We start from the raw sequence: 15831 nt of genomic DNA, 5'->3' as shown, positions 1-15831 counted from the left end.
AAAGTTAATTAATACAACAATTTGATTATGAAAGTGACGGTGGATTTATAAACATTCATAAATGTCTAAGGCATTACCATCACTCACGTCGACTAAACCCGTCACCTCACCTTTACACCTCTACTCTTACAAACGTTACGAGGCTAATGTTTAACCTCTCTGCGCCCATGTAACGCCCTATCGATACAGTGACACACGCTATCCATGTCCTAAATCCTGCAAAAGTGGTGTCACGTAATGCTTACTTGGGCGTGAATCGGTAACATTTATAGATGGGATTGGATAGAGTATATATTTTATAAAAGTCTCAACAGCTTCAAAAGTCCAATATTTAATATTGAGTTAAATGCCATTTTAGTCCTTGTGGGTTGGCTATTTTGACAGTTTAGTCTAAAGGTTTTATTTTTCGTCTGTGGGTCTAAAAAGGTTTCACCATTGCTATTTTAGTCAACCGGGTTAACTGCATCCATTAATTCTGTTAACGAGAAAGACAATTCGGTCATTTTATATGGTCGAATTGCCCTTGTAGTTCAGTGAATTACATATAAAATGACCGAATTGCCCTTCTCGTTAACAGAAAAAATGAATGAAGTTAACTCAGTAGACTCAATGACAACGATGAAACCTTTTTAGACACACAGATAAAAATAAAACCTTTAAACTAAACTGATAAAATGAATGAAACTAGAAATAAAATGACATTTAACACTTTAATATTTGTGGTTAATGAATATTCTACAAGCATTTCAGTCAAAAGAAAAGATAACCAATCACTTTCAATATTGTTGTCGATAATCCCAATAAACACACACACACACACACCTACTGTGTGTATACGGTTACTCAAAATCCACCATGCCACCGGCGAACGACGGTTCTCCGGCCACCGTTGTCGGCTGTTCATGCGAATACGACGGCGATAGCCACAAAACCTGCTCACAATGCGAGCGAAAATCGAAGAAAAGCGGTCTGACGTCATCTTCGTCTTCGTACGCGTTACTTAGCTTCGATTCGTTTCCGGTTGAAGATTACGATAAGCGGTGGAGGATTTTTACTGCTTCTGTTAAAGGATTTGTTATCGGAGCTGGAATTAAAGGCGGTTTGTCTCTGTTCGCGATACTTGCGCGGTTGCGGAGACGACGAACGTTGTCGTTGGATAAGTAAGTGATTTGAAGTTGTTGTTTGTGGTGTGTGTGGTGTTAGATCTGTTAGGTTTTTAGGTAATTAGGTGTATGTGATTGTTGTTTGGTTGTGGAGATGTGGTTTAGCTGCTGGATTGATTTTAGGTTGAAGTAATTTGTTACAGATTGATTGAATTTGATGACTGATATTGTGTATAGAATCTATAGATATATGTTTATGTTTATAGTATAGGTTTTTAGGTTTTTGCAGTTGTTGTTTGGTTTTGGAGGTGTGGTTTAGCTACTGTACTGGTTTTAGGTTGAGATATGATTGAATTTGATGAATGATACTGTGTAGAGATATATGTTTATGTTTATATAGGTTTTTAGGTTTATGTGGTTGTTGTTTGGTTGTGCAGATGTGGTTTAGCCACTGGACTGATTTTAGGTTGAACTTTGATAGGAGTGTTGGAATGATTTGTTGCAGATGCGGTGCATTTGATTACTGATACTATATAGAGAATTCTGCATGTATATGTTTAAATTGTAATAGTGAAGCCTTATTGGTTTAATCGATCTACATAACCTGGTTAATACTAACACTAAGACACGGCTAATACTAATTGCTAAAGCAAACAAAAGTATAGGGAAAGTTAAGGCCCCAAGACAAATCATTTTATTAAACTTGATGGTGACCACAGTTGTTAATAGCGAATAGCGACAAGGGACCTATATGCTACATAGCGAATAACGACCGCTATTTTATATATAGCGATAGACTAGAAAAAGAATTTAGAAAAATTTTATATGTATATTATATCAAAATACCTTGGTATATATGCTATTTTACATGTATATTTAACAAAAACCTATAAATCCAGCTATTTTATAGCTATATCTAATTGCTATTTACATAAAAAAAAACGAACTGTCGCTATTCACGCTATTGATTGCTATGACCCAAATTGCGATACTTGGTCGCTTCGCTACATAGTGCGCTATAGCGGTCGCTATAGCCGCTATTGACAACTATGATGGTGACAGAAGTTTACTTTGATTTTGCATATGGGAAGTGCTTGAATTGGCATTGAAGTTTTAAGCCTAGCGTCTTGTTTATATTCTTAAATCACTTAAAGGGATTTGTATCTAAAGTTTCGCATTAGTGTAGCTTAACTCTGGTGTACCCCCACACTGGTTCGGCAATTTCTCAGCCTACCCTACACTGGACCTCATGTTTGCATTCTTCAATGTTAACGTGTGAAATTCCATCTGTTAATGCTAATTTCTGTTAAATTTAGGGTTCTGGAAATGTATAAAAATACTGTTTAAGAAGAATGAGAAAGAAAATTCATTAATGTTCTTAGAGGGAAGGTATATAAAGCAGCTAAAGGTTTATGAGCTATATTCATAAGCCGGATTTTGATACTATCATATAATGGCTCCTTGTTCATGCAAGGTTCATCTGCTATTAATGCAAGAAAAATAATTTATTAGGAAATAGGATTGGTATTTGGGAATTTGTGGGGGCCGTTTTGCAGTTTACTGTTCATTTAGCTTACTTAAGTTGTAAGAATATTGGCAGGAGTCCTTTAAGTTCTTGATGACGTGTTTTTCATAGTTTTTTTTTGAACGGCCAACGAATCCTCCAAATGGGCTATTTGCGAAATTCACCACATCGGGATACACTCGTCTCCGAACTGGGGAAAACCCTTACCTAGGGCAAAAGCCCGTGAACACTCGTCCGAAGGCACGACAGTGCGGTGAGGTAAAACCCATTCAGTTCAAGGATCGAAGTATCGAACTAGCGATTGCCGCCTACTCGCCTAGTCTCCCATCATCACCAGGTGCCGCTGAAAACTAATGGGAAGAAGCATGAATTGAACTTGGGTCTCTTGGAAACCCAAGTATCTCCCATACCACTCCACCACAAGCTCATTGGCACGTGTTTTTCATAGTAGTCTCACATAGAAAATACTATTTGCTAGGGTGAAGAAAATATATTTTCATGGTTTGTGGGAATACGTGGAGTGTTTTTATTACTTCAATTCCCTGTGTTCTGTTTTATTAGAAAATGATGTCATTGTCATCTTTACTTTGAAGGTAAAAGTTATAGTTTATGTTAAAACATAGCAAGGGAATATGGGTCGTTTATACAAGTTTTACATATTGATATTTTTGGTTCAGGAAGGTGAAGATGGCTTCTGGTGGTCAAGATTTGATATTGGCACTGAAAGAAACAGTCAGATATGGTCTATTTCTTGGCACTTTCGCTGGGACATTTGTTTCAGTTGATGAGTTAATAGCTGCTTTGGGAGGACACCGAAGGCACCTCTCTCTCTTTCTCTCTCTCTCTCTCTCTCTTCATTTTAGCTATAAACTGCTTTTAGTTGATTAATATATGTAGTAAGGATTCATCTAATCACGTAAGGGGAAACAAACTGAACCTTAATGTTACGGTGATCAAACAAAGACATAAATATAAAAGTTTTATTTTTCTAAACAGTTAAACGGGTTAACGGGTCAACCCGAACCCGGCCTGTTTTTAATATGGGTCAACCTGAGCCCGACCCGTTTTTTAAATCGGCCGTGTTAGTCGACACAAACCTGTTTTTTCCGTGTCTGGTTCGGGTCGGGTTTCGGATCGTGTCAAGAATTGCCGTCCCTAGGTTGCTGACTAGCATATTGACCCATTCAAAATTTTAAGCCCGGATCCTTTGAGTAGAGAAGTCATGTATAATACATACATATATCTCAGACTGGAGAACCAAAATATGTTGAACGGAGCTTTTCAAAATCTGTTGGCTTCATGTTATTTCTCTTAATTCTGACTTTAATACGCGATGTACAGAACAGCAAGATGGAGGGCTCTATTAGCAGGGGCAATAGCCGGACCATCGATGCTCCTCACTGGATTCAACACACAGCATACAAGCTTGGCTGTTTATATTCTTATGCGTGCAGCTGTCTTGGCATCACGTTGTGGGATAAAAAGCAAGCGTTTTGGACACATTTGTAAACCTCTCACGTGGGCCCATGGAGACATATTCCTAATGTGTCTCGCATCTACTCAAATATTGTATGTAACTGTTTCTTGCCGTATAAGTTTTCCTCTTATAGATTTCACATATTTTTTGTATCTCTTAATTATATATAGGGATAACTCATGTATGCAACTTCTTTTTTTAATGCCACCCATATATTGAAAGTTTGAAACTATGTAGGATAAATGTATACATAGGCCCACTCAAGTATTCAAAAGTTTACATTAAGGTAACCCAACTACTTAAAACAAGAGTAAAATGCCGTTTTCGTTCCTAAGGTTTGGTCAGTTTTGTGACTTTCGTCCAAAGGCTTGTTTTTCCGCGCATCTGGATCCAAAAGGTTTGAAATCTTGCCATTTTCATTCAACTCGCTAACTCCATCCATTTTTCTCCGTTTAAGTCAGTGGTATTTTTGTCTTTTTATTTAGTAAGGGTATCTTGAATACTTGTACATTATGCTAAATGCTTGTACATAAAGTGAAAAAGACCGAATTGCCCTTTAAGTTAACAAAAAAGATGAAAGTACCGCTGACTTAACGGAGAAAAATGGATGTAGTTAACGAGCCGGATGAAATTGGCAAGATTTTAAACCTTTTGGATCTAGATGCGGAAAAACAAACCTTGGACGAAAGTCGCAATACGGGCCAAACCTTAAAACAATTATATAGGCAACCCAAGTATCAATTTGGTTTTGTTTATGCTGATTCCATCAAAAAACTTGCCAGAAAACTATAAGGTAACAACTTTAAGTATGAATATTGTTTCATTTACAGTATCCTGGCATGTTTCTATCTGGAATTGGCTTAAAACGAAACTAGCTACATACATGTTTGGCATATGAAATTGATTTCAATATTCCTCATTCTTTCATATATTTATGATTTAACAATTTGGGTTATCCAGGTGTGCGTACATATTGAAGCAAGACAGTTTGCCGCAATCATACAAATCATTTCTCAATAAACATGGTGGAAAAGACCCTATTATCCTTCAAGGTGTTAAAGATATTGCGTGTGGCATGCCTTTTACTAATCTAGAACAAATACGAAAGTTCTACAAAAACACCGGTGTTGATGTCATTCTCGACCCTCAAATGAAAGTTCCCTGTTCGGTAATTGCTCCCCGCCTTTTGTTCTTATTTTAATTAGAGACTGTAATTTTGACTAGAGGTGGGCAAAAAAAACCAGTTTGACAATAAAAACCGGACCGGATTTTGAAAAACCGGTTTCAACCCAATTCGACCCGGCGGTTGTAGACTGGTTCATATTCCCATACTTTAAAACCAGTTTATAAACCGAACTGGTTGTAAAAAAACCATTTTTTTTTGTCCCAAACCAGTTTATGTTCGGTTTAACCAGTTTGGGTTTGAACCTTAAAAACCGGTTTTAAAACCGAACCGATTTGAAAAACCCGGTTTGTTTACAGCATAAAAAACAGGTTCGGCTTAAATAGCGGTTCGGTTTGTAAAGAAAAACAGGTTTGTACACCTCTAATTTTGACCCATGCACTTTTGAATGGGTCGGTTTGGGTTGTTAGTTTTAAATCTCTAGTGGGTACCACAAAGTGCGTCTAAAAAAGCATAAAACCTCCTCAGTCATTTTATTTAAGAAATTAGATTATTTGTTGAAGTGATATGTACCCGTAAGCTATGTAGTTAATATCCCGATATATCAACGGATATATCAGTGATATATCGGTTATCGGTCCCCTGCCGAGATAGCGATACAAAATATTGGTCAGAATATCGGTACCGATAATATCAGCGATATTGTTCGATATTTGACCGATATAGGACCGATATTTGGTCGATAAATCACTGATTTTCCCGATATTAGTACCATTCTTCTTATTTCTACCGTTCATTTTTCTTCTTATTGCTACTATTAGTGTTTTAAGTCTTAATTGTTAGTTGTTACTGTTAAATGTTAGTGTTTTAAGTCTTAGTAAGTTCTTACTTGTTACAATTGTTAGTGTTAAATTGCTATATATATAAATTTAGCATGATATTATAATTACCGATATCTCACCGATATCCCACCGCAATAACTGATATCTCAAATATCGGTCCTTGACCGATATCCGATATTTTACCGCATTAACTACTTAGCCCGTAAGTCAGATAACGCGACTGGTCGAAATAGATCAAAATGGGTAATCTCTTAGTACAAACAAAGCAGGGTTGGGTCAAATTGAATTTTATTAATGTATAATGTTTGAATATGACTATAAAATTATACTGTTGGATAAAATTTGAACCTGAACTGACTTGTTTTTCTTTTATAAATGATATTATTTTGTGATCACACGTCACACTGATTATTTGTTAGAAAGTTATAAGCTTTGGACAAAATACATTTGTAAAATTTGTGTTTTTAGTGTTCATCAAGAAAGAAAGTTACATTTGCTTATATAAAGATAAAGCATAATATACAATTCATTAACATGTTAAAGAACTAATTAATGTTTTGACTGCTACTGAAGTCGTTAAGTTTTTATTAAATATTTCTATAACGGCATATGCAAATTCTGCAGATTATACATGCAAACCAATCATGTAGGTGGCATGCAATTTCATTCTTTTTCCAAGCGTACAAAAGAGCAGTACCGGTTTATCTTCCTGTTTATTTAATCCCCGCGCTTATAGTACATCGCCAAGGCCTTGGGAAACGGTACATATTTCTTCATCCCCGTGTTCTTATAATATTATTTTTTTTGCTTTTATTTTCTCTTATAGATGTATATTTTTTTTACTGTTTTGCGTATCGTATCCACGATTATCTAGACTCTTGTTTGTTTTCTTTCGGTGGTACCGTTGGGCCTGTAAATGAATCGAACGTTCATGAACTGTTCGTGAACTTGTTCGGCGGGAAGTTCGTTTATGCTCGTGAACGTTCGTTTATGCTCGTTCGTTAATATATGTTTGGGCGTTTATGTTTGTTTAAAATTTAATAAATACATAAGTAGTTAAATTTATACAAATAGAAACATAAAAGGGGCTTTCTAACTACTTATATATAAATATAAATAATTAGTAATTGGGCCTTCTAATAATTTATGGAACTTATTGTCATTTATCCCTAATTTATATAAAAAACTTTCATTTGTGTTCGTTTATGTTTGTTCAATTATGTTAATTTGTATTGTTTTATGTTTGTTAAATTATGCCCGTTTAAGTTTGTTTGTTTACGTTCGTGTACGTTCGTGAACTGTTCGTTTAGGTTTTAAACGCACGAACATAAATGAATACGAACATGCCCATTTTTTCTTAATAAACGAACATGAGCAACAAAATTTGTTCAATTATATGTTCGTGTCAGGTTAAAGTTAAATGCACGAACATGAACATATCTATATTCTTGTTCGTTCGGTTCGTTTACAGGCCTAGGTACCGTAATGACCACGATTATCTGGACTCTTGTTTGCGTATCAACTTATTATTTTACTTGATACAGGCCTTTTACAATATTGGCTAAAGGTCTTTTTGGTACTGCAAGATCAAGCCTGTTTCTTTCTACATACTGTACTTCTGCCTGGTGAGCTTGATTTGATACATACAGTTAATTGCTCTAGTTCATAGTTATCAAAGGCGTGAAGCGCACTCAAGGCGCTTAGGCTCCGCTTAGGGCCTAGGCGATAGGCGCAAAAAAAGCGTGGGCCTGAGAAAAAAAAAGCGCACTTAAATAAAAAAAATAAAAAAGTTCATTAAAGCAATAAAGTACTCAAAACCAAAACAAAAATGTTCATACTCCATTTAAAAAGTCTCAGATAACAAAATACTCAAAACAAACATGTTAATATTCGAAAACAAATAGTTCATTAAAGTAATAAAAGAGTAAGCAAAAAAAATACTGCAGCAAAGCCATATAAATACTGCAGAAAAAGTGGAATTTACGAATTAATACAAACTGAATATTACTAAACGAGATTTTGATCTTTAGTGATATCATTTGTTAGTAAAATCCCTATAAATACTGCAGAAGAAAAAGGGGATATTACAACTTAATAAAGAAAAATATTAAATATCAATAGGATTTAGGCTGCGCTATAATTAGCTAGGAATCAAAGGCGCAATTACTGGGAATCGCCCAGAAAAAACGCCTAGGCGCCAAAAGCGCACGCTTTTGATAACTATGCTCTAGTTAAAATAAAGTTTTGGTTTTAATATGTAAGAAATATCTATTTGATACATATGCTTCTTAATTACAATTGGAATAAGATTACACTGAAAATGCTTTTTGATTATTCTTTAGGGTTAATACCGTGGAAAACCAATATACTTTCTCATTTAACACGAAAAAGCCCCTCAATCGATTAATTTTCTTGATTCAAGAATGTCTATTATAACTTGGTTAATGCTGTTATTATTTATCTATCAGGATCTGGACATGCTTCCTCTTCAGGATTTTCAAAAGATGTAATGTCACCATGCTAGCACTTGGCACGGTAATACAACCTAACTTGCTCATCATTATCTAAAATCGACATAAAAAAATCATAATTAAGAAAAGAGTAAATTTCTGTTTTCGTCCCTGAGGTTTGTCAATTTTAACTACTTTAGTCCAAAAATCTAATTTAGAGTAAAATGCACGGATAGTCCCTGTGGTTTGGTGAAATTTCACCTTTAGTCCCCAACTTTTCAAAATTACACTCTTAGTCCCTGTGGTTTGACAAGTTGTTACTCGGATAGTCCCCAAAGCGGATGAAGGTTACTCGGATAGTCCCTGTGGTTTGACAAGTTGTTACTCGGATAGTCCTTGTCATTTCACACCCACTTAACCAGAAAAACTAACCTCCATCCTCTTTGGGGACTATCCGAGTAACATCTTATCAAACCACAGGGACTAAGAGTGTAATTTTGAAAAGTTGGGGACTAAAGGAGAAATTTTACCAAACCACAGGGACTATCCGTGCATTTTACTCTCTAATTTATAACAAATCCAACCCTGAAGTTTGCATTTCTTAACTCTTTTCATCCCTAAGGGTGTTTTTTCATTTAATTCTCAGGGATGATAAGCGTTAAGAAATGCAAACCTTAGGGATGAAAAGCGTTAAGAAATGCAAACCTTAGGGATGTTTTTGTTATAAATTAGATTTTTGGACTAAACTAGTTAAAATGGACAAACCGCAGGGACGAAAACAGAAATTTACTCTTAAGAAAATAATAACATTTGGATATGATTTTTTTCAAACATCAGATCATTTACTGTCCTATATACTAGCTAGTCCTTTGTGTTGCCTCTAGATATATCCGTATCCTATTTAAATTAGGGTCAATTTCATATATACCCTTACAAACTTGCAAAATATCATATACACCCATGCAAAATTATAAATATCTTATATACCCTTACAAAGTAGTTAAAATATCATATATACCCAATTCATTAAAAACAATTTACCCTTATTTTTCTAAAACTTTGTACTTCAGTTACAGTGCGGTTTTATATTAAAAAAAGAGTAAATTACTTTTTTGGCCCCTGTGGTTATATCACTTTTACTATATTAGCCCAAAATAAGAATTTTTAACATATCTGCCCCCATGGTCTCTATAACTAACCATTTTGGCCCCTAAGTAATAACTAACCATTTTGGCCCCCATGATCTCTTGACTTAGGGGCCAAAATGGTTAGTTATAGAGACCATGGGGGCATATATGTTAAAATTTATTATTTTGGGCTAATATAGTAAAGTGATATAACCACAGGGGCCAAAAACGTAATTTACTCTAAAAAAATTGGTTTTGATTGTTTTTTTCATTCGTTCTCACAGTTCTCGCAATATTTAGCGTTCTCAAGATAACCCTCCCCTACTATTGTTTATGGGTAAAAATAAATTGAAGCTATAAATGTGTTATATAAAATTATGAATATAACATATGAGATATATGAAAACTTGAAGTTAAAAAAATAAAGGTTAAAATGACCATTTATTAGATTGTTTGTAATAAATCATGTATATTTGATATTTTAACTACTTTATAAGGGCGTATATGAAAATTTTCAAGTTTGTAAGGGTATATATGATTATTTACATGTTTTTGAAACAGTTCCCAACGGGTCTGAGTTTAGCAATAGAGAAAAAGAGCAGGAGAATCGAAATATCACTCTACTGCCTTGCACGAGCCATTGAAAGCTTCTTCACAACAATGTCGGACATAGGATACCTACCACAACTGGAAAACTTTAAACGAGTCGATGTTTTAATATTCAGCCTTTCAACGGCAGTCATAATGCATTGTTACGCAATTGAAAGAGATGTTTTTCGATCCAAGTATTTGAATGTGCTTGATTGGGTGTTTGGTGTGCCCCGTTCTCCACACGATGCGACCCCACGAAAGAAAAGTGATACGAGCTGACGGGTTTCTCTTTGTTAAATTATGTAGACAAACTGCAAGCGGTTATAGTATTTATTAATTTAAAAGTATTGTTTTGTATGCTTTGTTTGTTCAGTACAGAAGGGGGTAGTGATGTGAAAGTGTAAACCGAGTCGACTCAGCTGGTTCGGTCCCAAACTGGACCATGAAGTCGTGAACAGAATCGGGATAAGACTTGGTCTCTTTGAAGAGACACAGGTTTAACCAAGCTGATTTCGAAAACTTCTAGAATTGACAAACCAAGCCAAAAACCAGTTGAAAAATTTAGTTATGCAACTCGAACCAAACGTAACTGGTAAAGAAATTTTGCAAATTTTTAACAGATACTTTTTAACTATAAAACTTAGAATACAACTACTAAAATTTTATGCTTCGATTTTAATCTTGAACAGAAGCATAAGAATTTGTAATCAAAACGAGTAGCTTGTATAAACATATGGAATCCAGAGATAAAGTGGCAGCAGATTAATGGAAAATCTTGAACCTGTGATTAACAATTAGTTATGACTAATTGAATTAACGATATTAATTACCAAAGAGTACACATGACATCAGTAAAGACAATCAAGAACATGTTTTGTGTGATCGATATTACTAAGATGCATGTAATCCTCTCTTTCATGAATGATTTTATGTCGTGTTACTGCTTGCAGGCGATTTCTGCAAAAGTTATTCGTAACAGTAATCAGATCTTTATTGATTTACAAATATTGAACATGTTTTTTTAAGTATATTATAGTAATATCTTACATTATTATTATGTTAAAAAAGAAATTATTGGTTAGGTTGCTTATTGCTCTCCGCGAAATATCGAACATGTTTTTTTTTTTTTACTTTTCTAAATATGATTAACTTATTAAATTTATTGAATAATTACTAAAAGATATTATATGCAAAGGCAGCCCATTAAGTATAGGTAAATTATGGTCTTGAAATTGTTAGTCGATAGTTTATTCAAACAATACTTTTCTCTGATAAAACTTGGTTCGTTAAATTAAAAAAAAAATATGTTGAAAACACGGATTTGGTTAATTTTTGGTTATCCATATTCCCCTATAAATTTTGTTAATAATGGAGTTGTATACAAAGTGAGGTTTTATTTTGGTATCGTATGCATACAAGTGTCCGACTTTATATTTTTGGGTGTTTTCTTTTGATTGCTGTAGCGGGTGTCGGTATCGTAATAAACCGAACAAATACCGACCAAGCTCCCGCCGCATAACGCGAGGAAATCTCACTAGTTTTAATAAAGGAAAAAAATATAGAAATTATTATAACCTCATGTTAGCGGTAGAACTGTAGAAGCACATCTTTTGTTAACCATCTTGCCGACGGAACTTTATAACTCACTTAAAATTATAGAAATTACAACCCACTTATGATACTTTACCTATAATTGAGGGACCAAAAATGTAACTATCTAATTCAAAATAATTGGATTCCAGTTGAGTAGAACAACAAATTTTGAAATGACGTTAGCTACTTGAAACCACAACAACAAAACGGTGTCGTTTCAAACATCCGTCAGAACATTCTAGAAACCGGAAAATGGAGAAGAAAACTCCGGCGAGAAAACCGCACACTTCCACCGCAGATCTACTGACGTGGCCGGAAAATCCAAACGCCGATTCACCCGGTGCTCGATCATCCGCCCAATCGCACCAGGTAAAACCGTTTAAAATCAGTTATCATCGAGTGTTTGTTGTTGATTTGATGAAATGAATTGCAGCCGTCGGATGGGATAAGTAAGGCGGTGTTTGGAGGTCAGGTTACTGATGAAGAAGCTGAAAGTTTGAATAAAAGGTTAGAGATCTTATTGATTGATTTCAGTTTTTGTTTAATATATATTGTCATTAGGTTTTAAATTATTAGGGTTGTAAACGAACTGAACGAACACGAACAAGACCTTGTTCATGTTCGTTCGTTAAGGAAATAAATGTGTTCACGAACGGTTCATGAACACTTACCGAACGAGTTCATTAAGGAAATGAGCTGTTCGCGAACGGTTCATGAACACAAACGAACACAAATAAATTTGGCGAACGCGACGAAGGATAAAGATAGATGGCCCAGAGAGTAGCACTCGAACTTGAATCTGTTATTGTGGAACGGAGGTCGATTGTATTCGTGGAGGTAAAGAATGAGAAATGAAAGGGAAATGATGCATAAACAAGGTGAAAGTGAGTTTCCTGGTTTAACTGCTAGGGAAATAAAATAAATAAAAGTTCAATAATATAAAAAGTATAAATAAAATATAAGAAAGTAAAAAGATCTTCAATTAAAACACAAACATACGAACATAAACGAACGCAAATTAACGAATGTTCACGAACACCTTACCGAACGTTCACGAACACAATCGAACGAACGAGACCTCTGTTCATGTTCGTTCATTTAACTAATCGAACGAAATTTCTCGTTCATGTTTGTTCGTTTATTAAACGAACAAACATAAACGAACTTCCCGCCGAACGGTTCACGAACTGTTCGCTGAACGTTCGGTTCGTTTACAGCCCTAGTTTTAATGTTGAAAAACGATTGTGTTTGTGAACATATGATCTTTTAGATCTAAGAATTAAATTGATAAAAAAAATTCCAGTAGAAAGCTAGCTGTTAATTTATAAAATAAATTAATTGAATTAACAAATTCAAAAGTTTTGTTAAAATTTTTGAAATCTGCTGTTCCTATCCTGGCATGGATGGGGTAGATTTAGGATTAATTTTGTGTAATTTAGGAGTAGGATTAGCTGCTACACACAAAAAATAAATGATTAAATAAATAATAAAAGTTCCTTAAAATCCTATAAGTAGAAGGTTTTGGATTTTAAAGCTGAGTTAGTATTTAAACAATGGGCCTGACTCTCTCCTACATCATATTAGGGTATCCGGGGCGCTCTCTCCTGAAGACGCCGGCAACGAAGAAGATAACGCTCGGGATAAAAAGGGAAAAATGGCGAGCGAAAAATGGACAAACGTCCAAGAAGAGGCGTTGGCGAAGGCGTGGGTACATTGCTCTACCAACAAAAAGAAGGGCAATCAACAAAACCGCGAGAGTTTTTGGCGTAAGATTTTAGATCATTTTAACGCCACCGTTGGTGGAAGTAACCGGACCGTGCATCAAGTACGGTCTAAATGGACCCCGATGATGACGAAAATAAACTTTTTCAACGGCCTATACCAACAAGCGGTAAAAATTATATTTTTTAACATTGTATATTTTTTAATTTCCTTTACTAAGTTCATATTTTTTTAACACTTATTATTTTATAATATGTAGGATCGCACACGAGAAAACGGGTGTAAGGATCTCGATGTGATGAAAGTCGCTTTAAAGGAATTCAAAGAGAGATATCCGAACGGTTTTCAACATGTCGAGGCGTGGGAGGTCGTTCGAAAACACGACAAATGGGCCCAAGTCCCATTGTTGGGTGAGGAAGGGGAAGGTTCGGCACAAAAAAGAAAGCCCGTTGACGTGCACCCTTCCATACCCGGTATGAACGAAGACCCCTCGCCACAAAGAACACAACGGCGAGACAAGCGTCAAGCGACATCGTCCGAGGGAAGCTCGGCCGAGTTGGCGGCACAATTTAAAGAGTACACCGCCATGAAAGAAGCGAAGTACGCGATGGAATTGGAGGCGATTGAATTGAGGAAGAAAAGAGAGTCGGAGGCTCGCGAGCTCATATCGGAACAACGCGAGACGATGAAAAACTACAATTACGATCGAGATATGAAAACATTCCTCAAGCCGCACGACCATGCTCCGCCAAATATGTTGCCGTTCATCCTCGCCCGAAAGCGCGACATCGCTAACAAGTACGGGTGGCCGTGCGATTTCTAAAATTTTTATTTTCTAGTTTTAATGTAATTTTTATTTTCTAGTTTTAATGTAATTTTTATTTTCTAGTTTGAATGTAATTTTAATTTTCTAGTTTGAATTTAATTTTTATTTTTATTTTCTACTTTGAAATGTCTTTTGTTAAATTTTATTTAATTTTTATTAATATTTTTTTTATAAACATGCATAATTACAACAAATAAAAAAACAAAAAAAAAAAAAAAAACCAAGTCACCTAAGAGGGGAGTGCCGCCATCAATTTAGGGTGTGAGGGGAGTTTAAGAGGGGAGTTGATGTGGCATAACGTAATTGGGTGTGCGTAAGAGAGATGACTCCCCTAAGAGGGGAGTGCCCCTCTCACCCTTAGAGTGTATATATGTATGTATACAGTGTGTATGCATAGAGTCGGTTATGATTGTTGAGTTAGTCAGCTTGGATATATAGATGATCTATTGTACACTTTTACATTGATTGATTCATGGTATGAGAGAGCGCATAGTAGTGCATGATGATATTCTCTTTACATCGTCAGGATTGATGAAGCGTCTCATCTCAAAAGTGCCTGATGAAAATGGCAAGATTTCAACTCTTCTAGTTCCAGATGTGAAAAAACAAACCTTTGGACGAAAGTCGCAAAACTAACCAAACCTCAGGGACGAAAACGGTCAAATGATGATAGTGATTTTTACACCTTTTAGTTATTTATAAATGGGTCGGATTTGGTTAGTTTTAGTCTTAAAAAGGTCACATACATGAATCTAATATTTTTTTAAGCTAAAAAAATGGGTCAAATAGGCTGAACTTGACAGACAGTTTCTTAAAGCGTCTTCTGCACTAGTTTAGATTATTATTTGAATAAATTGGTCTTTGTAATCATATTAAATATATTAACTATATGTTAGAAGTTTTTGAAACTAATCAAAATGTACCTTTTTGACTAAAGCTTGCGTGTTTAGCCTAAACTCGTTTTGACCCGTTACTGAACCTGTCGATAATATGTTGTTTGTTGTGCTCGTCAGGAAGAATCGGTGATCAAGACAGCGAAAAAGATCCCAAACCAGAAACTAACCGAGTTGTCGGGAAACAATATTTTCAAAGGAGATGAAGCCCCGCAAGGCGTAGAAAAACCATTGAGTTCAGCAAAGCTTCGGTGATCAAAATGACTTATTGACTTATAAATATTAAAAATGGCCAAAAAAACAATTAAACCAACGCGATACTACTTTCGCCACCCCGGGGCTTGCGGGCCCCACGTAAGTAGTCCCGAGGCTCGGCTTTGAATTGTTCAATATCAAACGGCCATCCTTAATGGCGCCTCACGAGAAGTCACTGGTTGGTTTCCTTTCCTGTTTGCAGTTGTGTTCGGTGGACAAACGTTTCAGTCGGAGAATTTGACAAAAATCATTTGTTATATCGGTAAAAGCATCATATATGGTGTTCTCGGCGCTTTGGACCAGA

At 35.4% G+C, this 15831-nt stretch overlaps 2 protein-coding genes across 3 annotated transcripts; both read left to right on the top strand.

Annotated features, from left to right (window-relative positions):
- Positions 1-774: 774 nt before the first annotated feature.
- On the top strand, positions 775-10595 carry LOC110889593. Of its 2 annotated transcripts, XM_022137155.2 has the most exons (8): positions 775-1160; positions 3306-3446; positions 3970-4197; positions 5066-5273; positions 6695-6831; positions 7615-7695; positions 8539-8605; positions 10209-10595. In XM_022137155.2, exons 1-8 carry the CDS (start codon positions 856-858, stop codon positions 10515-10517), a joined length of 1476 nt encoding a protein of 491 aa, XP_021992847.1. In that variant the 5' UTR covers positions 775-855; the 3' UTR covers positions 10518-10595. The 2 variants fall into 2 exon arrangements, with proteins under 2 accessions (XP_021992847.1, XP_021992848.1); XM_022137156.2 differs by lacking the exon at positions 775-1160 and having other exon boundaries at positions 3975-4197.
- A 1286-nt stretch (positions 10596-11881) lies between these two features.
- LOC110889594 (glutathione S-transferase T3) lies at positions 11882-14599 on the top strand. Its single transcript, XM_022137157.2, has 4 exons — positions 11882-12200; positions 12265-12338; positions 13416-13722; positions 13813-14599. Exons 1-4 carry the CDS (start codon positions 12084-12086, stop codon positions 14374-14376), a joined length of 1062 nt encoding a protein of 353 aa, XP_021992849.1. The 5' UTR covers positions 11882-12083; the 3' UTR covers positions 14377-14599.
- The last annotated feature ends 1232 nt before the right edge of the window (positions 14600-15831 follow it).

This window comes from Helianthus annuus, chromosome 10 (assembly GCF_002127325.2).
Source record: "Helianthus annuus cultivar XRQ/B chromosome 10, HanXRQr2.0-SUNRISE, whole genome shotgun sequence".
NCBI lineage: Eukaryota > Viridiplantae > Streptophyta > Magnoliopsida > Asterales > Asteraceae > Helianthus > Helianthus annuus.
Note: the sequence above shows the minus strand (reverse complement) of the source record. Positions and strands in the feature narration are given on the sequence as shown.

Bases quoted from the DNA above. Each gene is read 5' to 3' on its own strand.
- LOC110889594 (XM_022137157.2), top strand. From the start codon at position 12,084: ATGGAGAAGAAAACTCCGGCGAGAAAACCGCACACTTCCACCGCAGAT. The intron at 12,201-12,264 runs GTAAAACCGTTT...AATGAATTGCAG, and splicing joins CATCCGCCCAATCGCACCAG to CCGTCGGATGGGATAAGTAA. The intron at 12,339-13,415 runs GTTAGAGATCTT...ACATCATATTAG, and splicing joins GCTGAAAGTTTGAATAAAAG to GGTATCCGGGGCGCTCTCTC.
- LOC110889593 (XM_022137155.2), top strand. From the start codon at position 856: ATGCCACCGGCGAACGACGGTTCTCCGGCCACCGTTGTCGGCTGTTCA. The intron at 4,198-5,065 runs GTATGTAACTGT...TGGGTTATCCAG, and splicing joins CTCGCATCTACTCAAATATT to GTGTGCGTACATATTGAAGC. The intron at 5,274-6,694 runs GTAATTGCTCCC...CAAATTCTGCAG, and splicing joins AAATGAAAGTTCCCTGTTCG to ATTATACATGCAAACCAATC.